At 38.0% G+C, this 22,074-nt stretch overlaps 1 protein-coding gene across 1 annotated transcript in view; it reads left to right on the forward strand.

Annotated features, from left to right (window-relative positions):
* Suz12 (SUZ12 polycomb repressive complex 2 subunit) overlaps positions 1-20,895 on the forward strand; it is a 40,610-nt gene extending 19,715 nt beyond the window's left edge. Inside the window, exons 7-16 of the mRNA XM_040749265.1 lie at positions 3,206-3,437; positions 5,214-5,307; positions 7,126-7,231; positions 9,053-9,230; positions 10,907-10,998; positions 11,343-11,486; positions 12,268-12,425; positions 14,710-14,908; positions 15,618-15,697; positions 18,684-20,895. Of these exons, the coding sequence (XP_040605199.1) occupies positions 3,206-3,437; positions 5,214-5,307; positions 7,126-7,231; positions 9,053-9,230; positions 10,907-10,998; positions 11,343-11,486; positions 12,268-12,425; positions 14,710-14,908; positions 15,618-15,697; positions 18,684-19,029 (1,629 nt within the window). The 3' untranslated portion in view covers positions 19,030-20,895. The remainder of the gene's footprint in view (positions 1-3,205; positions 3,438-5,213; positions 5,308-7,125; positions 7,232-9,052; positions 9,231-10,906; positions 10,999-11,342; positions 11,487-12,267; positions 12,426-14,709; positions 14,909-15,617; positions 15,698-18,683) is intronic.
* Positions 20,896-22,074: the final 1,179 nt, after the last annotated feature.

Consider the following 22,074-nt stretch of genomic DNA (forward strand, 5'->3'; position numbering starts at 1 on the left):
GGATAATCTTTAAATGAACATGTTTCTGCATACCTACTATAATTATGAGCCAGTTTTAAAACCTGGAATGAGGATTATGGGAGGCAGGGGCAAGCCAGGTCTGCGTAGTGAGTTCCATACCTGCCAGAGCTACATAGTGAGATGGTGTTTTCAGTGTAACTGGGAAACAACTACATGGTGGCTGACTTAATCTTTTTTTGTTTTTGTTTTTGTTTTTTTTTGAGACAGGGTTTCTCTGTGACTTGGGAGCCTGTCCTGGAACTAGCTCTTGTAGACCAGGCTGGCCTCAAATTCACAGAAATCTGCCTGCCTCTGCCTCCCGAGTGCTGGGATTAAAGGCGTGTGCCATCAACGCCTGGCAACTGACTGACTCTTACTATAACCTGTTGCCACCCTAACTAATTTTGCCCCTGACTAGAGCATCTGGACAAAACATTGTCCAGGAGGAGTCACAGGAAGAAGTTGTGGTCTTAGTGCAGATTCAACTGCTTCTACTGTTAGTCTCATGGGTTCTTCCTTAGCTATTAGTGTATTAATATGGATGTAGTCTTTACAATTTTAAATAAGGGCTAGGAGGGTTTTTTTTTTCCTTCAAAAGAGTATTTCTTGTATTTTTGGTTGCAAGCCTAGCCTTAATGGCTGGGCAATCTCTCCAGCCTTAAAACACTATTTCTTTTATAGCACAATGATGAAGAAGAATTTACTGTCACCATTATCAGCCATTAACTTACTAATAAATACATCCCTTCAGATTGTATTTAGAAGATTAAATAATTTCATCATAGAAACAGCTGTCAAAATGGCAACATATATTTCCTGAGCAACCCACCAAAGCCTACAGTATGTACTTCTAGTAGACTTAAGTCCTCAAGTCTCTCTTTTATTAAAGGCAACAAAATTAATAATGGCTAGAGAATAGGAATGGGTATTTCTTTCCAAAGATAATAAATGTATATCTCCAGTAAGCACAAGAAAGGGTGAAAGTGGGGTTTTTTGTTGCTGTTTTTAGTTTGAGTGCATCTATATATCATTGCACCTTCAGCAGGAGTTGAACTATATGTAGACCTCCTAGTGGTGATGCTTTTCCATATGGTTTTAAAGTGATGAGGGACTTAAAAACCACCAGAGTCATAATAAGAAGCAGACCAGATGATAGGAGGCATTTATGTAGCATATTAAAAAGTATGTGTAAAGTTAGGATATATAATACTAGGCACTCGCCGGGCAGTGGTGGTGCACGCCTTTAATCCCAGCACTCAGAAGGCAGAGGCAGGCAGGCGGATCTCTGTGAGTTCGAGGCCGGGCTGGACCAATAGCCTCCAAACAATACAGAGAAACCCTGTCTCGTTAAAAAAAAAAAAAAAAACAAATAAATAAATGAATAATACTAGGTACTCATACTAAACACCCATAAAATTTATGATAAACAGTAAAGTAAAATTTTAAAATGAATTGTTTATGAGGAAAAACTTACATGTTTCAGAAAAAATTTTAGATATCTTTAAAGGACATGCATACTCAACTGTTTTTTTAGTCATTTGCAAAAAAACCTTAGGGTATAGATGAGGCTTAGATTTCTCATGTAGATTATTTTCTTTCAGTCTGAATGTACATGTTATTATTTATGATTATTTTGCCTGTGTGCATATGTTTGCACCATGTGCATGCCTGATGCCAGAAGAGGCATTCCTAGAACTCGTGAGCCACCATGTAGGTGCTATGAATCAAACCTGGGTCTTCTTTGGAAGAGTAGCCAGTGTTCTTTTCTGCTGAGCCATCTCCAACCCTCTTTTTTTTTTTTTTTTTTTTTTTTTTTGGTTTTTACGAGACAGGGTTTCTCTGTTTTCCTGTTTTATTTAAGAAGTTACTAAGTTGGTTGTGGAGGAGCACCAGAGCTTTGAAGCCAACAGTGTGAACTGTCCTGTCTCAATAGTTACCCCATGAGATGCAAATTTTTTTCCTACTATGCTCTCAGATAATTAGTTATGGAGTGACTGCTTTTGTCAGATGATTGCTGACACTTTTATTAAAGAATATAGAAAACAGATACAAATGTACTGTTTTGTAACAATTGGGGTTCATAGGTGTCTTCCTTTTTTGGTGGTCCCATTTGTTATGTCAAAATAGAAGATTTAAAGGAAATGTTGAAGTTGGCGAAGTTTAATATTTTCATCATGCTACTAATTTCTCTCTCTCTCTCTTTTTTTTTTTTTTTTTTTTTTTTGAGACAGGGTTTCTCTATGTAGCTTTGGCTATCCTGGAACTCACTATGTAGACCAGGCTGCCCTCCAGTTCACAGAGATCCACTGACTCTGCCTTCTGAGTCCTGGGATCAAAAGCATGCATCACCACTGTCCAGTTTTTGTGTTTCGTGTTTTTTCTTTTTTCCTTTTTTTCCCCCCAAGACAAAGGGTTTCTCTGTGACAACCCTGGCTGTTCTGGAACCCAATTTTGTGGGCCAGACTGTCCTTGCACTCACAGAGATCCTCTGTCTCTGTCTACTGAGTTCTGGGAAGCCAGGGACTTGTGCATGCTCTGTTACTGACTTTATCACCAGCATTTTAATTCTGTTTCTTTTTTCTTGTATTTCTAGTTGTTTTGTTTTTATGTTAGGATTTTTCTTTTTTTTTTGGTTTTTCGAGACAGGGTTTCTGTCTTAAAGTAGTCTGTGCTGCTCCAACTCACTATATAGTCCAAGAGCTTGAACTTGTGATCCTCCTCTTGTACCACCATGTCTATTCATGTAGTGTTTGGGATCGAACATAGCACTACATCCCTAGTTTTGTTTTATTTACTTTATATTTTTTCCCTATTGCTTGTAGTTGAACCCAAAGCCTTGTAGTAGACATGTGCTTATACCTTGCACATAGTAGACAAGTGCTTTAACTGCTCTATACTTCTAGGACCCATATCTCTATTCTAACCCATGTATACCACATTTGTAATGTAAATCTTGCAAATAACTATCAACTAGATACTGGATATACTTCTCTCTCTTCATTATGTTGTGATAATATACATTTGCTTTAATATTGAGAATCTGATTATTCCATTTTAATTTTGCTTCACAATTTTCAGCAGTATTATTTCAAAATGCCATTTGATAATCATGACTTATGCCATGTTTCCTAACCGTGAATAGAAGTTTTAGTGTAATTTATCATTGCTTTTGTATAAATGTAATTTATGAATCCTTACTTTGCAGGATGTAAGTTGTCCAATAAGGCAAGTTCCTACTGGTAAAAAGCAGGTGCCTTTGAATCCTGACCTCAATCAAACAAAACCAGGAAATTTCCCATCCTTGGCAGTTTCCAGTAATGAATTTGAACCTAGTAACAGTCATATGGTGAAGTCTTACTCATTACTGTTTAGAGTAACTCGTCCAGGAAGAAGAGAACTTAATGGAATGATTAATGGAGAAACCAATGAAAATATAGGTAATTTTATTTCTGTAATTTCACTAGATTTTATTGTTATTAAAGTAGTCAGTGAAAATATTTGAATTAATATTTCATAATATTTAGAATTGTGAAGCTGGGCAGTGGTGGCACATGCCTTTAATCCCAGCACTCGAGAGGCAGAGGCAGGCAGATTTCTGAGTTCAAGGGCAGCATGATCAACAAAATGAGTTCCAGGACAGGCTCCAAAGTTATTCAAACCCTGAAAATTCTCTGCCTTGTAGGATTTTTACCAGATTTTCTATGTTTGACTACAATCTAGGACCTTGCTCATGCTGGGTGTCTGTTCTCTGCTTAGGTTAAACCTGAGTGTTCCCTTTTCATCTTACTGTTTGTCCACCTGGGTTTTGCTTTTTTTTTTTTTTTTAAACTTCCCTTTCTTCCTTTCTCCCTGCCTCTCTTTTCCTTTCTCTGTCTTTTTCTCTTCATACTTTCTTGCTTTTTTCCTTTCTTTCTTGATATATGGTCTTGCCATTGCCTAGGCTGGTCTTCAGACTGAACACGTGATCCTTCTAACTCAACTTTCAGAGTGCTGGAACTAGGTGCATGCCATTGTACTATCTTAAGCATGAGCCATGTAGTTAGTACATATCACATTGATCCCTGTACCCATTCTTCCAGCCATCTGAATTCATCTATCAGGTGGTCATTCAATTGATGTATAGATGTCTACAATACAAAGATAATTATACATGCAATACTGTTCTCAGAAGGCTTACAACCTAGTTTAGGGAGAGAAATCTGGAATAAATAATTGCATTGAAATGAAAAGTGGCATAACAAACATATATGTAAAGTACTGTTTAAAACTTGTTGTAAGGAGCTGGAGGGATAGCTCAATGTAAACACTCTTGGAAGAGACTTGTTGCTCTTCCAGAGGATCTATGTTTGGTTCCCATCAACTACATGACAGTTAACTGCTGTCTACAACTCCAGTTCTAAAGAATCTGACACTCTCTTCTGGCCTCCGTGGGCAGTGTATGCACATGCTGCGCAAACATAAATGTATCCAAGACCACTAATAAAATAAAAACAAATCTATAAATTCTTTGTTTTTAAAGATTTGCTAATTTTTACAGTGTTCTGCCTGCATGTACACCTCTGGAAGAGCAGCCAGTGCTCTTACAGCTAAGCCACCTCTCCAGCAAACCCCGACCCCCTCTTTTTTTTTTTTTTTTTTCTTTTGAGATAGGGTTTCTCTGTGTAACAGCCCTGGATGTCCCAGAACTGGATTGGATATCCCAGAACTCGATTTGTAGACCAGGATAGCCTTGAAATGACAGAGATCTGGCCTGCCTCTGCTTCCCAAGTGTTGGGGTTAAAGGTATGCATATAGCCCAAGGCTTACATTTTCATAGTGGAACTCTGAGTAGTAATGAGGAGCCTGCCCAGCATGAGTCATTCCAAATACATTATCATTTGTAAAGATGAGTTCTGATGACAGTGATGTCAAGAAGTAAAGGCAGGCAAAGCTGAGTTGGATAGGCCTATGGTCCCAGCACCCAGTAGACCAGCCAAGGCATAGCCATTTCTAGACCAGCCTGGACTATATTATGAGATCATGTTGTAGAAAAATAAAGATGGACACAATACATGTTAAAAAAGTTGCAACAAATGAGTGTGAATATTGATACATTGTAATTTGTACCTCACTTGAATAAATGTAGCACATTTTACCTTACAACTTTAAAGGGAGTGATATAAATGACACTTTTAAAGTAATTGTTTTACCAAAAAAATTTTTACTCAATTCAGATGTCAGTGAAGAACTTCCAGCCAGAAGAAAACGAAATCGTGAAGATGGGGAAAAGACTTTTGTTGCACAAATGACAGTGTTTGACAAAAACAGGTAATATTGATGGTCAAATAAGGCTTACATAGTGTTCTGCAAATGTTTTCATTCTGAAGCAGAGTAATGGTAATGTTGTTTGTGTTTGTTTTCTTCTAATGGAAAAACAAAATTGCAAATACTGAATTTTTCTCTTACATAGCGAGCAGTAAGCAGAGATAAGGAACTATGAGTGACTTAGTTAAAATTGTTTATTCAAGAAGTATTTTCTTAGTGCCTGATTTTTGACAAGCACTTCCAAACAGTGAGGAGGCATAACATTTCTGTCTTTGTGCAGCCTAACTTCTAATGTAGGCTATAGAGAACTCTCAAAATATCAGTGAATGTTGTGAAGAAACATTAGCAAATAAATGGTTATTGTTTATAGAAGAGGTAATGTTTGAATTAATGGCCTAAATGAAGTGAGTTCTAGATATATCTTATGATAACGAATAAAGCTAAGAAAGTAAGCTATCTATAATTCTGTGTGACTATATGTACATTTGACAACAGGGTATTGAGTAAAAAGAAGATACAGGAAATAAATACAGCATTCTTTTTACATACATTTGGAGAAGGGTACGTGATATGCCATGATTTCTTAGGCTGATTGCCAGTACTTAGCATAAAACTCAAGATAGTATGTTTTTGTATTCAGAGGGATGAATGAAGCTCAGTTATAGAGTGCTAACTTCAAATGCACATGACCTGGAGTTTGATCCCCTAATATGGAGCCAAAGAGAGGTAGAAACACAGATGTAAAAACACTGGAAGGCAGCTGGAGAGATGGCTCAGAGGTTAAGAGCACTGGCTGCTCTTCCAGATGTCCTGAGTTCAATTCCTAACAACCACATGGTGATTCACAACCATCTGTAATGAAATCTGGTGCCTTCTTCTGGGGTGCAGGTATACACAGGCAGAACACTGTATACATGATGAATAAAAAAAAATCTTAAAAATAAAGGTGTGGCCAGGCGTTGGTGGCGCACGCCTTTCATCCCAGCACTCAGGAGGCAGAGGCAGGTGGATCTCTGAGTTCGAGACCAGCCTGGACTACCAAGTGAGTTCCAGGACAGCCTCCAAAGCCACAGAGAAACCCTGTCTCGAAAAACCAAAAAAAAAAAAAAAAAAAAAAAAAAGGTGTACACAACCAACGCCTGGCCTGAGTGAGATACTTTTAAATTTTGTAGTACCTTGTGTTTCCAACTAAAATTTTTGCAAAGGTCAAATTTAATTTTTAAAAGAAAACTGTTATTAAAGCATTTGGTTAAATTCAAGTAGTAGAGCATGGAGAAAACACAAACCAAAAAAAAAACTCTTAAATCTAAATTTATTTGATGCTAGTACTCAGACTTTAGCAGTTGGATTTTCTTGCTAGATCTGATTATTGATGTTACTCTTAAGGCAGGGGACTTACTGTTGCTGGGTCTTGCTTTCCTTTTCATGAACAGTATCATCTGGTGTGTAAGGTTGTGGGAGGTTAATGTAGCAATGTATCGTCCCAGTGCCTGGTACACAGTAAAGTTCTCAATGCATCCTAGCTATCATCTAATGGGACCTGGTAAACCAAAGTGGAGCCACATTCTTCCTATGAGAAATCAGTTGTTGAACAACTGTTGTTGTTAAACAAATGTTTAAAGTTAATGTCTGTAGCTGCTGTAATACAATTCTCTATATAGTTGTAATTGCTTTTTGTTAATGTTGCCTTTATCAGAACTAGAATGTAGATAATTTGAAATCCTGCTGTGTATGTAAGGTGTTATACAAATGTAATGCTTTTTAGTGTAAATCTGGAGTGTAGACAGGTTCCTTTATAAAGTGTGTGTGTTTATCTTATAGGCGTTTACAGCTTTTAGATGGGGAATATGAAGTAGCCATGCAAGAAATGGAAGAATGTCCAATAAGCAAGAAAAGAGCAACATGGGAGACTATTCTTGATGGGAAGGTATGGATGACCTAGAAGGTTGAGCACTCTGTACTTGCAAAGTCTCATTTTGACTGATGTTTCTTCCCCAGGTGCAAATTGTATCGGAAATAAGGAGTCTTTGTTTTTGTGAGACAGGATGTTACTATATAATTCTGACTTTCCTAGAACTCTCTGTAGAACACCTTGGTCTCAAAGGCACAAAGATCCCTCTGCCTATCACGAAATGATAGACATTACACCACCATATCCAACATTTACTTATCTAAATACCATGATGTGCTGAGGTTATCAGGTTTAGTATGAAGTAAATTTACCCACCGAGCCATATTGCTTACCCTAACAGTCCTTTGTTTTTAATATTTGGAATAATACAATAAAATGATCTAATTAGAAAATGAGAGGGCATTGTGCTGAAGAACCTAGCTATCTGGCCGTGTGTGGTGTCACATGCCTTTAATCCCAGCACTCAGGAGGCAGAGGCGGGCAGTTCTCTGAGTTCGAGACCACCCTGGTCTACAAGAGCTAATTCCAGGACAGCCTCCAAAGCCACAGAGAAACCTTGTCTAAAAAAAAGAACTTGACTGAGTTACATCTCTGCTGTTAGATTTGTGGCATTTGACAAGATCAATCATTTGCCTCGATTCTCTCTTCTGTAAATATGAAGGTAGAATTGAAAGATTTAATAGAATAATGAATATGCATGTGCCTTGCATTCAATACTTGCTCAATAGATATTATGTACTATTTTATGTTACATTCATAGTAACAGCAAGTAACATGTAATGGTTAGTTATAAATTGATTGAGATAAATCATAGCCAATATAACATTCAAAATTTTTTATTTGCTTGGTTTTTTTTTGTGTGTGTTATGGGTGAGTTTTATTTAAATTTATCTTATATGCATTGATGTGAAGGTGTCAGATCCCCTGGAACTGGAGTTAAGAAGTTTCGAGCTGCCATGTGTGGATGTTGAGAATTGAACCCAGGTCCTCTGGAAGAGCAGCCAGTGTTCTTAACTGCTGAGCTGATCATCTCTCTAGCCCCTGTTTATTTATTTTTTTTTTTTAAGATTTATTTATTACAGATACAGTTTGTCTACATGCCAGAAGAGGGCATGCACCAGATTGAATTGTAGATGGTTGTAAACCACCATGTGGTTGCTGAGGAATTGAACTCAGGACCTCTGGAAGAGCACTCAGTGTTCTTAACCTCTGAGCCATCTCTCCAGCCCTTGGTTTGTTTTTTTAAGACAGATTTTTCTGTGTAGCCCTGATTGTCCTGGAACTCACTCTTTAGACCAGGCTGGCCTTGAACTCAGAGATCTTCCTTCCTCAGCCTCTGAAATGCTAGGATTAAAGGCGCGTGTCACTCCCCCCCCCATTGAAAAAAAACTGAAATTCTGACTATTATGTGTCATTGTTCCCATGGGGTAATAATCCAGCATTTGTTGTAAGTAGCTGCCTGAACTTTCCATTTTTCTAGTGATGACTTACTCCATACATTATTTGACTATGTTTGTTGCTCTTGAACTTTAAAATAAATGTATTTGGCTGGAGATGGTTCAGAAGTTAGAGGATGTACTGTTCTTGTATAGAATCTGATTTAAATTCTCAACACCAATTTTGGGTTCCAGACTCCAATTCCAGGATGTCTTCATATCCCCCTGGCTTTCTTTGGCACTGCACTGAAGCATATTTGTACAGGGGTGCACATGTGCATATACATAATTGAAAAAGGTTGTGTTGGTTCTAAATAAATTCACATTGACATTACAATGAAAATTTCTCATTCCTGCAGTATCTTTGAAGTCGTCGTAAATCTTTTGTTTCTTTATTTAGAGGCTGCCTCCATTTGAAACATTTTCTCAGGGACCTACATTGCAATTCACTCTTCGTTGGACAGGAGAAACCAATGATAAGTCTACAGCTCCTGTTGCCAAGCCTCTTGCCACTAGAAATTCAGAGAGCCTCCATCAGGAAAATAAGCCTGGTTCTGTTAAACCTGCACAAACTATTGGTAAAAACATCATTGCTATCAAAATAGTGGTTTCAGTGTTTTAGGCTTTCAAGTAACTTAGTTGTATTTTTGTTGTAATTATTCAGGAAATAATATTTTATTTATGAAGTAGTCATATTAAGAATTGTTATAAATTAGAATTTGTCTGTATGAAATGTAAAGATCTTTGTTAAAGTTATGGTTAATCCTTTTCTACAACCATTGTGGGAGATGTTTCTGAGAATTTCACTTTGTCCTTAACATGTCAGAACTACAAATGGTACAATATGTAGTATGTTTACCATATTTAACACCTTCAGGTGGGTCTGTAAATATCCTTGTGACAATTTAGACCAAATTTTCCAGTAGTTTGCCTCAGATAAGAAAATGATTGGTTTCCAATGCATTATTAAAATGTAAAAGAATTGAGCTGCATAGAATATTTGCCTAGCATATGCAAGGACCTAGGTTCAATCCCTGATGCTGTAAATAAAGAACAGATCTAGGTTCTGCTGTATTCAGTCCTGACTTGATATTTTAGATCTGTCTATTGAGAACAGTGTCCTTGATATCAGAGCATCTAGGTATTGTTATCTGAAGAGGGAAGGTTTCTCTCTGACATTGCATGGTCATGTGCATGTTATATGTAAAAAATGAGAGTTAGAAGTGACTTGTCATAAACACCTTTAATTCCAGCACTTAGGAGGCAGAGGCAGATTCAAGGCCTCACCAGGGATTCATAGAGAACCCATCTGCTTGCTATGCAAGCCTGACATCATGAATTGATTCTCAAATCCCAGGTGGTAACAGGGAAAAAAATGGCTGTCCTCTGGCCTCCATATGTGCCCTGGTACTGAGTGTTAAACTCACTGTACACAAAGATAATAAATAAAATTTAAAAGGTAAAAAAGAAATGATCTCCACCATGGAAAACATTTCCTGAGTAATTTGTGGTTTGGGCACTTCTCAAAGTGCTCTTAAGATAGTGAAATGGGTAAAAGAATCACGAGAAGCTAAAACAAAGCTTTGTGACAGAATTCTATATGTGGGATCACATAAGCACTCTAAATTAAGTAGTTTTTCATTAAGTCTGAAAAAATACACTAAGTTTATTAAGGATGATTATTTTGGGGGTTTGGCGTGAATATACAAAAGTCAGGTTTTCTCTTTCTAATAAGCTAACTCTTAGAGGATGACTGCATGCTATTGTGACTAAAAACCAATCAAAACTAGAGTTAGAGCCAGGTTTGTAGCAGGTGAATGGCATGTGGGGGGACCTGAGTTCAACCACAGCACTATTCAAAACAAAACAAAAGACACCTGTGATTGAAGTATATAAAATTTTGTTGTGACTATATAGAGTTATTTGGGATTGTTTTTATTATGGCTTAAGATATCACAGGATAGGCCAGGTATGGTGGTCCACACCTTTAATCCCAACACAGGAGGCAGAGGCAGGCAGATATTTATTAATTACAAGGCCAGCCTGGTCTACAAAGTGGGTTCCTGCTTAGCCAGAGCTCTGTTACACAGAGAAACTTGTCTTGAAAAATAAAAACAAACAGAAAGATGTATCTTTCATCATCACTTGAAGTTAAGAACAGAAATACCATAGATATAAATCTTTGTTTAATAATTTTGGCAAGATATTTTATAGAAGGGAGTTTTATATCAACTAAACAGGTTCTTATTTTCAGCTGTTAAGGAGACTCTGACTACAGAGCTGCAGACAAGGAAAGAAAAGGATACTTCAAATGAAAATCGCCAGAAACTAAGAATATTTTATCAGGTAAACACAGCTGATTTGTTCTTTTTAATTGTAAAATACAATTTTGTTTGTTCTATCTGAATATTTACCTAGTTAAACTGGTTTTAGAGACAATAATGAAACAGTGCTTTGAAATGTGCAAGTTGGGGCTGGAGAGATGTCTCAGAGGTTAAGAGCACTGGCTGCTCCCCCAGAGGTCCTGTGTTCAATTCCCAGCAACCACATGGTGGCTCACAACCATCTACAATTCAATTTGGTGCCTTCTTCTGGTGTGTTGACAGAACACTGTATATGTAATGAATAAATCTTTAAAAAAAAAAAAAAAGTAATGTGCAAGTTGTAAACTTGATGCTTTTTGTTTTTAGTTTCTTTATAATAATAATACAAGACAACAGACGGAAGCCAGAGATGACCTGCACTGCCCTTGGTGCACGCTTAACTGCCGTAAGCTGTATAGTTTACTCAAACATCTAAAACTCTGCCATAGCAGGTTTATCTTCAATTATGTAGTAAGTAGTTTTTCTTGCTTGTGTTCTAATAGTACACATCACACATAGAGAAAGTTCAGTTTTGCATGTCAATAGAAGTTCTACCTAGATTACAGTGATTGAGTTTATTGTAATTATGTTGAGTAATAATAAGTATTTGTAAATGCGTATATTCATTGAATATACTTAAAGGGGAATGTTGTTTTTTGCTAAAGAAAAAGTTTGTGCAAAGTCACCAGACCAGTAAATGAGACAATAAGATTTTACTTCACTTTTTGTGGGGTTTGAAACCAAGTGTTATCTCTATCTAGATTGCCCTGTCTTCCTGTCTCCCAGAAATGGTGATTGCATTTGGAGCCAGCGTGCCTGGACAGCATTTTTTTTTTAAAGTCTTCTTTGTTTTTGCTATTGCTTCCGAGACAGGGTTTCTGTGTGGCTTTGGATGCTGTCCTGGAACTAGCTCTTATAGACCAGACTGGTCTCGAACTCAAAGATCCACCTGCCTTTGCCTCCCGAAGCATGAGCCACCACCGCCCAGTTGCTATTCTTTTTTGAGACAAGGTTTCTCTGTAGCTTTTGGATGATACCCTGGAACTTGCTCTAGACTAGGCTGGCTTCAAACTCACAGAAATACGCCTGTCTCTGATCTGGTATACTCTTCTATCAAGCTTAGTTTTCAAAACATTAAGGACCCATAGCTGTATTTTAATTAAGTTGGACGTTTAGTAGATTGTTAGATGTTTAGAATAGGATTATTAATACTTTCTTTCCTAAACACCCTGTTTTTGTTGGTTTTTTATAGTACCATCCAAAAGGTGCTAGGATAGATGTCTCTATCAATGAGTGTTATGATGGCTCCTATGCAGGAAATCCTCAGGATATTCACCGCCAACCGGGATTTGCTTTTAGTCGAAATGGACCAGTAAAGAGAACACCTATCACACACATTCTTGTGTGCAGGTAGGTAGAAAGCTTATACTCGGGCTCTGTGTGTGTGTGTGTGTGTGTGTTTTGTAGAAGTTGGTTCTATTCTCCTACCCACTATGTGAGTCCTAGGGATTAAATATAGGAGGCAGTCAAGCTTGGCAGTATATGCTCTACTTTATTGATGTTAGAATAACAAAGGGAGCTGGGTGTTGGTGGCGCACGCCTTTAATCCCAGCCCTTGGGAGGCAGAGTCAGGCGGATCTCTGTGAGTTCGAAGCCAGGCTGGACCGACAGCCTCAAACAATACAGAGAAACTCTGTCTTGTAAAACAAACAAAAACAAAAACAAAAAAAAAAAGATTAACAAAGGGGATCCAGAAAAAGCTAATGTTTTGGTAGAATTCTTCATTTTCAGTGTTAGGTCTCTGAAGTAGTACACTATTTTATAACCTTTCCTAGATCCTCTTTCTAATGGGTGTTTCCTCTTTTCAGTTTGAACTTTCCCAAGTTTTATTTTTGGTGGTCTGCTGAGCATTAAGCCCAGGGCTGTGTGCATGTTAGACAAGATTGTATTGATATAGACCTGTTTTCAAGTTTTTAGCATTCAATCAATCTAGATAGATATTTTTTTTCTTTTTTGGTTTTGGTTTTTTTGTTTACCAAAAGACAGGGTTTCTCCGTGTGTCCCTGACTGTGCTGTAACTCACTCTGTAGACTAGGCTAACCTTGAACTTACTGCGATCAGCCTGCCTCTGCCTCTCAAGTGCTTGGGATTAAAGATGTGTATTACCATGGCAGTTATCTACTAATGTTGCTACTCCTTCAATGATTTGTTGACATAAACAATTCTCTACATTGGACCTGGAGAGATGGCTCAATGTTTAAAATCACTTGCTCTTTTAGAGCACCCAGGTCTTTGTGTGTATATATACATAGGAATATGCAGAAAAGGGATGGATATACTCTATTTGCATAATATGAAATATAAATGATTCTATCCCTGTCACTTAAGGTCCTATATGATGCTATCCTAAGAGAGCTGCCATTATTTTCTCCTTTCATTGAGTTTTATAAACTCACAATAGTGGTGAGTTTGAGGTAGCAGATGTGACTTCTAACTTGAAAGGTTCATCTTCATAAAACCTAAAAAAAAATTCAGACAGTGGTGGCGCACACCTTTAATCACTTAGGAGACAGATGCAGGAGGATCTCTGTGATTACAAGGTCAGCCTGCGCTAAAGACTGAGTTCCAGGACAGCCAGGGCTGTTACACAGAGAAACCAGGCCTTAAGAAACTTAAAAAAATCTAAAATGGAGAAATTTTGGTTAGGTGATAACTGCAAATATTTATAATAATACTGGACTGGTCGAGGGGTGACTGAACCATCAAACACTAGGCTCACAACCAATATAATAAACAGTTTTGATATGTAAAATTAGTTATTTTGGAGACAGTTTTGCTATGTGATGCACTGGAATTTATGTGTAAGTAATGACATGTGCATGTGGGTGCCCAAGAAGTGAGAAGAGGGTGTCAGATCCCCTGGCGCTGGATATAGATAGACAGTTGTGATCTACCTCATGTGGATGATGGAAACAGGTCTTGGATCTTCTGCAAGCACACTTAACCACTGATATATCCCTACATCTCTTAATGTTTCTGTTTTGTTTTAGTTGTGGATGGGTTTTTTATTGTTTGTATTTGTTTTTAGAGATAGTGTTTCGCTGTAGTCCTGGTTGTCCTGGAATTCACTGTCTAGACCAGGCTGGCCTCAACGAACTCATAGAGATAAACCTGCCTTTGCCTCCCAGGTGCTGGGATTGAAGGTGTAAGCTGTCCCTTGATACATTTTTAACTTTTTTTTTCTTTTTATGTTTATTTTTCACATCCAGAAAGATACTTTTGTCATTGAAACTTTGGTGTAGTACTGGGGCTACAATTTAGCCTTTGATCTCTTAATTCTTTGGGGGGGAGGTCTTGTGTCTGCATTATATATTAAACAAAACAGAACTGGGGAGATGACTCTGTGGTTAAGAACACTGACTGCCTGTCCAAAGGACTGACCTGGGTTCCATTCCAAGCACCGATATGGCACCTGTCAACGGTCTGTGGCTCCAGTTCTAGGGAAATTGGTCACCCTCAGAGACATACAGGAGGCAGAAACATTGAAGCATATAAAATAAAAAGGGGGGATGCTTCCTCAGGTATTATTACGATTTTTGTTTTATAAAATAGTAATACTACAGATCTTGGCTCATGTTCAGTATTATATGGGTATAGAAGTTGTCTTTTATCAGCATTGATTTCTTTTCATTAGGCCAAAACGAACAAAAGCAAGCATGTCGGAGTTTCTTGAATCTGAAGATGGAGAAGTAGAACAACAAAGAACATACAGTAGTGGCCACAATCGTCTCTATTTCCACAGTGATACCTGCTTACCTCTCCGGCCTCAAGAAATGGAAGTAGATAGTGAAGATGAAAAAGATCCAGAATGGCTGAGAGAAAAAACTATTACTGTAATTACCACTATTCTCCTCCTCCTCCTCCTCCTCCTCCTCCTCCTCCTCCTCCTCCTCCTCCTCCTCCTCCTCCTCCTCATCTTCATCCTCCTCTTCCTCATCCTCCTCAGCAGTGCTCATACAAGTTTTGTAACTGTGTCATTTAAAAAGTTACTTAAGTGTGGAAATTTTTATTTATTTTTTTTTTGTTTTGTTTTTCTTGTGTGAGTTTGTATTTGGGAACTTTGATTTCTTTTTTTAATTGTAATTTTGTGACTTAGGATTTCCTTTCTAATTGCTTAAGTAAAAGTTGGTTTTAAGGAATGCTGTCAGATGTGATAGGTAGGGGTAGGTGGATTTCTGAGTTTGAGGGCAGCCTTTTCTACTACATAGTAAGTTGTAGGACAGTCAAAACTGAATAGAGAGACCTTGTCTAAAAAAAAAGGAAAAAAAAGAGCGGGGAAGTGATGGCACATGCCTTTAACACAGCACTTACAAGGCAGAAGCAGTTGGATCTCTGTGAGTTCAGGGCCAACTTAGTTTACAGAGTGACTTTCAGGACAGCCAGGGCTACACAGAGAAACCCTATCTTGGGAAGAAAAAAAGAAAGAAAGAAATGCTGTGTCTGCTATTTTTCAGGTCCAAAACATTCTAACTTGACAGCCTGGTTTTCATAGAAATACCACTTATGTTACATATGTAATAGGTGTTTTTCTTTCTCTTTCAGCAAATTGAAGAATTTTCTGATGTGAACGAAGGAGAGAAAGAAGTAATGAAACTGTGGAATCTCCATGTCATGAAGCATGGGTAGAGTGTTTCTGTTCCATTACTTTGTTCTTTTTGCTGCTTCTAATTCTGAGTCTGTCCAGCCTTTGCAGATATTATTTTATGTGTTTAGGTATCTTTGCCTGTATGTATGTCTGTGTACTTTCTGTGTGCCTGATACCTACAGAGGACAGAAGATGGAGTCTGACCCCTTAGATTTGGAGTTAGATGGTTGTAAACTGCCTTGTGGGTGCTGGGAATTGAACCCAGGTTCTCTACAAGAACAATAAGTGCTCTTAGCCACTGAGACATCTCTTCAGTACCCACCTTCTTTTGTTTGAAGGCAATGCGTCATGTCGCTTAGGCTAGCTTTGAATTCCCTATAAAGATAAAATAACCTTTAATCCATATAACCCTGCCTCCATGCTAATATTATAGGTGTGCGATATCATATATGACTTACCTTTTAGTAATCTCTTACGTGAGTGTTGATACACACTGGATGCACTGTTCATATGTGAAGATCCTTTCGGAATCAGTTGTTTCCTATTGTAGATTCCAAGAGGATGGCACAAGTGCTTTTCTACTGAGATACTTGTATCCCCTTTTCTAAGTATACAAGGAGATACATTTTTGGTTTTGTTTTCTTTTTGAGACAGGGTCTCTTTACATACCCCTGGTGCTCCTGGAACTCATTTTGTAGAGCAGGCTGTCCAAAAACTCACAAAGATTTGCCTGCCTCAGCTTCACAAGTGCTGGGATTAAAGGCCTGTACCACGACACCATCAAAGATCATTTTTTGTAGAGTGCTCTGCAAAGATGGGGCAGGGATAATGATAGGTGAATCACCTGCCAGAATCTTAAAACTATTACTGTAGGTATGTGTCCTAAATATTACTCTCAACCAAAAGTATATTAAGTATGTGATGGTACTTAGAGAATGAACTGCTTTGAGATTTTTTTTTTAATATTTGGGTTTTGTTTTTTTTTTTTGTTTTTTTTTTTTGGTTTTTCGATACAGGGTTTCTCTGTGGCTTTGGTGGCTATCCTGGCACTTACTCTGTAGACCAGGCTGGCCTCGAACTCACAGAGATCCGCCTGCCTCTGCCTCTCGAGTGCTGGGATGAAAGGCGTGCGCCAGCAATGCCTGGCTTTGTTTTGGTTTTTTTTTATGCATCAGTTTACTACTAGTTGAATTGAACCCTAACATACTATAACTTTCTGTGCAGGCATAATGATTTGTGAAAGCTTAACACGATGTGTCATTATTTTGTTTAGTTTATTAGGTTGAGTCTCATGTACCAGAGCCTGGTCCTGAACTCATGTTCCTCCTATACTCTGGAATCATGGGTGTATACCACCTTGCTCAGCTTTTTTACATTTTTACACACACACATATACAGTCTCAATATTTTTCCCTGGGTGATCTTAACCTTGTGGGTTCAACCAATTCTCTTGCTTTTTTTTTTTTTTTAAAGGATTTATGGGTGTGTGTGAGTGAGTGCGCTGGAGTTACCTGTGGTTGTGATCTACTTCACATAGGTGCTGGGAACGAAACTCGGGTCCTTTGTAGGAGCAGCAAATGCTATTAACTTAGCCATCTCTTTGGCTCCTTCCCCCATCCCCTTGACTCATCCCAAATAACTAAAACTATGATTTCTTTTTTTCCGTTTTATTGCCAGTGAATACAAAAATCATGTGTGCTTAAAAATTATGAAAGTGTGGAATGCTTGCCATACAAGCCTACTAAACCTGAGATAAAACCCTGGAACCAATAGAAAGGCGAAAGGAAAGAACCTACTCCACAAAGATGTCCTGACCCAAATACACACATATACAATGCTAGAAATAATTTCTTTTAAAAATGATGAGGTCGGCCGGCATTGGTGGCGTATGACTTTGTTTGTTTGTTTGTTTTTGTTTTGTTTTTCAAGACAGGGTTTCTCTGTGGCTTTGGAGGCTGTCCTGGAACTCACTCGGTAGTCCAGGCTGGCCTCGAACTCACGGAGATCCGCCTGCCTCTGCCTCCCGAGTGCTGGGATTAAAGGCGTGCGCCACCAACGCCCGCTATGCAATTGCCATGTTTTTTTTTTTTTTTTTTTTTTTTTTTGGTGGCACATGCCTTTAATCCCAGCACTTGGGAGGCAGAGGCAGGTGGATCTCCGTGAGTTCGAGGCCAGCCTGGCCTACAGAGTGAGTTCCAGGACAGCTTCCAAAACAATACAGAGAAACCCTGTCTCAAAAAACCAAAAAAAAAAAAAAAAAAAAGATGAGGTCCTGGGCTGGGGAAATGATAGCTCAGAGGTTAAGAGCACTAGCTGCTCTTCCAGAGGTCCTGAGTTCAATTCCCAGCAACTACATGGTGGCTCACAACCATCTGGCCTGTGGACATACATGCAGACAGAATACTGTACATAATAAATAAATCTTTAAAAAAATGATGAAGTCCTGGAGGAATATCTCAGTGGCTAAGATCAGAGCATCTGGGTTCAATTCCTGTAACCTAAGTAGTGGTTTGCAGCTGTCTGTAATTCCAGGCACACATTGGGTGGGGGGTGCACAGATGCACATGCAGGCAAAATAACCATATACATTTAAGACGATAGAGCTTGGGTTAAATGTGATTTCCTTTTTTGCTTGATATGTCCATTTCAAGATGCAGTTTTAGACTGGGAAGTGTAAGCAATGGTCTTAAGTAGATGGCTTGCCTAGTATATACAAGGATCAACCACCACAGATATCATGGTTTTAGATTACTTTATTATTCAGTTCTCTGATCCAAATCTATAAATATGATAGCTACTGAGACTTATTTATTGAGGCTCCTGGTTAAAGTCTATTTAGATCATGTTTCTTTAATTCTAAAATACCTGGTTCTATCATGGTTGAAATGTCATGTCGTGGTTGGTGACTTTGTATTAAGTCATTTGCTAAACTTGGGTTATGTTTGTCATGTTACACATTGCTTGTCTCTGTTGTTTTTACAAAAGATCTGTATCACTATTAATGCTTTGTTTTTCTTAAATAGATTTATTGCTGACAATCAAATGAATCATGCCTGTATGCTGTTTGTAGAAAATTATGGACAGAAAATAATTAAGAAGAACTTATGTCGAAACTTCATGCTTCACCTAGTCAGCATGCATGACTTTAATCTTATTAGTATAATGTCAATAGATAAAGCTGTTACCAAGCTCCGGGAAATGCAGCAAAAGCTAGAAAAGGGAGAATCTGCAACCCCTGCAAATGAAGAAATAACTGAGGAACAAAATGGGACAGCAAATGGATTCAGTGAAACTAATACAAAAGAGAAAGCTTTGGAAATGGATGGTGTCTCAGGGGTTCCAAAACAGAGCAAGAAACAGAAACTCTGAGGTCTAGCCCCTTTTTGTGGACAAACACTGAAATTGCTTCTAGGGAATTCAGCCTCGAAGAAGAGTTGTGGTTTTAGGTTGTTTGGTTTTTAATCATGGATTTGGAACAGGCAGTGTTAGATGAAGTCAGTGATTTCAGCATGGAGGCTCTGCTTCACCTCATTCTCATGTGTTTATCAGCTTTAGTGATGTCACAATTTGGTTTAAGCCTGAAGAGCAGTAAGTACTTCATGGAATTTTTTTAAACTGCAACAGTCAACTTATGAAATATTGGGATAATCTAGAAATTTCACACCTAAATTATAAGGCTTTTTGTATTTGTGACTGACTGTTTTTCTGCTTTGTAATTATGAGATGTTTTCTGGGGAGGGGAGATTGGAGTGTCATTCCCTCTTAGAAATGGAGGATTTTGTGAAATTGTTATGTTGCCACTTTTTCCCAGAAGTTGACCCTTGATTCTGAAATCATTTCTACATTTGGAATGGAAAGTTATGTCGCAAGTTTGTGTTGTAATTTTAAAGTAGCACCTATTCATCTGCCTATTGGCGATGTAACTCTCCGGTGTCATGTGCATTGATGAAGTTATCATTTATTTTTCAAGTGGATAATTTTATTGTTTGCTTACTGAATATGATTTTTGATTCGGAACATATTTTTTAGTTTTTCTTTTTCAATTAGGTAATACCAATGAAAATTCTCCTGTCCACCTCTTTGCATTATAAAGCAAGAAAACAGTTTGAGATTTTAGGAGATGCCACTTGGGTGGATGGGTGGGGTGTCCCTGAGATAGACCTTGTTTCCTTGTGATGTACTTTATGATTAGAATATCCAATGCAGATAAGCTGACTTGAATTGTTTTGAGCAATTTTCCCTGTGTTGTGTGTTTTACGCACATGTTTGCAGTTGGATTTATCCAACAGAAAGCGGTTTCACTACTGGCGTATTAATAAGCACCAATAGGTTTTTATTCCAACTCCAAGCACTGTGGTTGAATAACATCACCTCAATTTTTTATTATCCTTTAAAGATATTGCATTTTCATATTCTTTATTTATAAAGGATCAATGCTGCTGTAAATACTGGTATTTTTAATGTTTTAATTTCATTCCACCACCATCAGATGCAGTTCCCTATTTTGTTTACTGAAGGGACATAAGCTTACTCATGGTGTCTTCAGAGATTTATAAATGTAAATACTGACTTGGCTGGTCTTTACGATGTGTTTCACTGTGAGGCTATTTAAATAGTGTGGATGTGATTTGTCATCCAGTGTTAAGTTCTTAGTTACTGGTTTTTGTGTTTAAAACATAGGGAAGAGGGAACTGCAGTGTTGGCTGCAGACTCCATGGGTGAGAAGCTCTCCTCCTGACTTCACTGAGCTGTCATTTGGCCTCTGGTTGTGGGTTCTGAGCATTTCTCTTGGGCTTTAATTTGCTAAAGCTGTGCACATATGTAAAAAAAATAGATTATTTTAGGGAAGATGTAGATGTAGAATTATTGCTTCTGTCATTTCCTAAGCAGTTATGCTCTTAATGCTTAAAAGAAGGCTAGCATTGTTTGCACAAAAAAAAAATTTGGTGATTTCCCTCCCCTGAATAGTAATGAAATTACTTCTGTTGAGTAAACTTTTTATGTCATCTTGTAATAAAAGCTGAAAAAAATCCCTTTGTTCTATTTATAAAAAAAAAGCTTTTCTATATGTACCCTTGATAACAGATTTTGAAGAAATCATGTAAGATGATAAAGCATTTGAATGGTACAATAGATGTAAAAAAATTCAGTTTAAAAGAAACGTTTGTTTTTACATTAAATGTTTATTTGAAATCAAATGATTTTGTACATAAAGTTCAATAATATAAAGCTGCATTCTGCTTTTCTTCATTCATGGACTGCATGTATGCATTTAGATTTTTGCTTAGAAGGATCCAGAAAAGCACACTAGTTTCATGAAAATGCTAGTAGGGAACCAAGAAAAAAAAGACATTCGACTTTGAATGTTCACAGATGATACATGGTCATTCACAGTGGTTCTGTGTATGCTGTGCATGGTGTTGAGCCGGAGCCCTGCATGTGCTAGGCAGTGACTATTATCTCTATTGAGATAAATGCTGCACTTTGAACTTAAATATAAAGTTATTGACCCCAAATTGTGTTCTAAGTGTATAGTTCAGAGCAAAGACAGTAAGTAAATCAAACTGGTACCTTTATTTGTAGGTTTTTTTTTTGTGTGTGTGTGTGTGTTTTGTCTTGGCTTTTCATTTTTGTTATTGTTTTGAGAGAGGGTTTCTCTGTATAGCCCTGGCAGTCCTGGAATTTGCTCTATAGACCAGGCAGGCCCTAAGAGATCTATCTGCCTCTGCCTCCAGAGTGCTGGGATCAAAGATATTTATTATGGTGCCTGGCAACTTTGTTCAATGTTTATAATGAAAACTGTATTTACCTTGGTCTTCAAAAAGGTTAGAGAGTAAGAATCCAAGTAAAAAAATTTTTTCCCGAGACAGGGTTTCTCTGTATTGTTTTGGAGGCTGTCCTGGAACTAGCTCGGTAGACCAGGCTGGCCTCGAACTCATAGAGATCCAACTGCCTCTGCCTCCTGAGTGCTGGGATTAAAGGCGTGCACCACCAATGCCTGACCATGTACATTTTTTTTTTTGAGGTGCTTGGGGGAGGAGATTGTACACAGCCGTAAAGGACATAAGTGACTCTTGGGATCAGTAATGGAGTTGTTTACAATACAGGCCAGAGTGGGGTGTCTACTTCAGGTCGGTGTCAACATCTGAAAGTCTGCCTCAGGAACAGCATAAACAATTGGGGTGTCCTGACTAGCACTTTGTGGGCAAGTAAATTCTTAAAGCAAGTGATTGCTTTACAGTGGCTCCGCTTTAGTATGGTGTGACATTGATAGGCTGTAGACGAGAGTGTGATTGTGGACTGCCAGTCTAGTGCATGCTTCCTAATGCTGGCTTGTTGTGGATGTTTTCCTTTTGAGATGTTTTCAGCTTCAGGATGGCTTGATTGAAATGCGTCTTCATCTAAACTCCAGTA

This window comes from Mesocricetus auratus, unplaced genomic scaffold (genome assembly GCF_017639785.1).
Source record: "Mesocricetus auratus isolate SY011 unplaced genomic scaffold, BCM_Maur_2.0 Super-Scaffold_100007, whole genome shotgun sequence".
Lineage (NCBI taxonomy): Eukaryota > Metazoa > Chordata > Mammalia > Rodentia > Cricetidae > Mesocricetus > Mesocricetus auratus.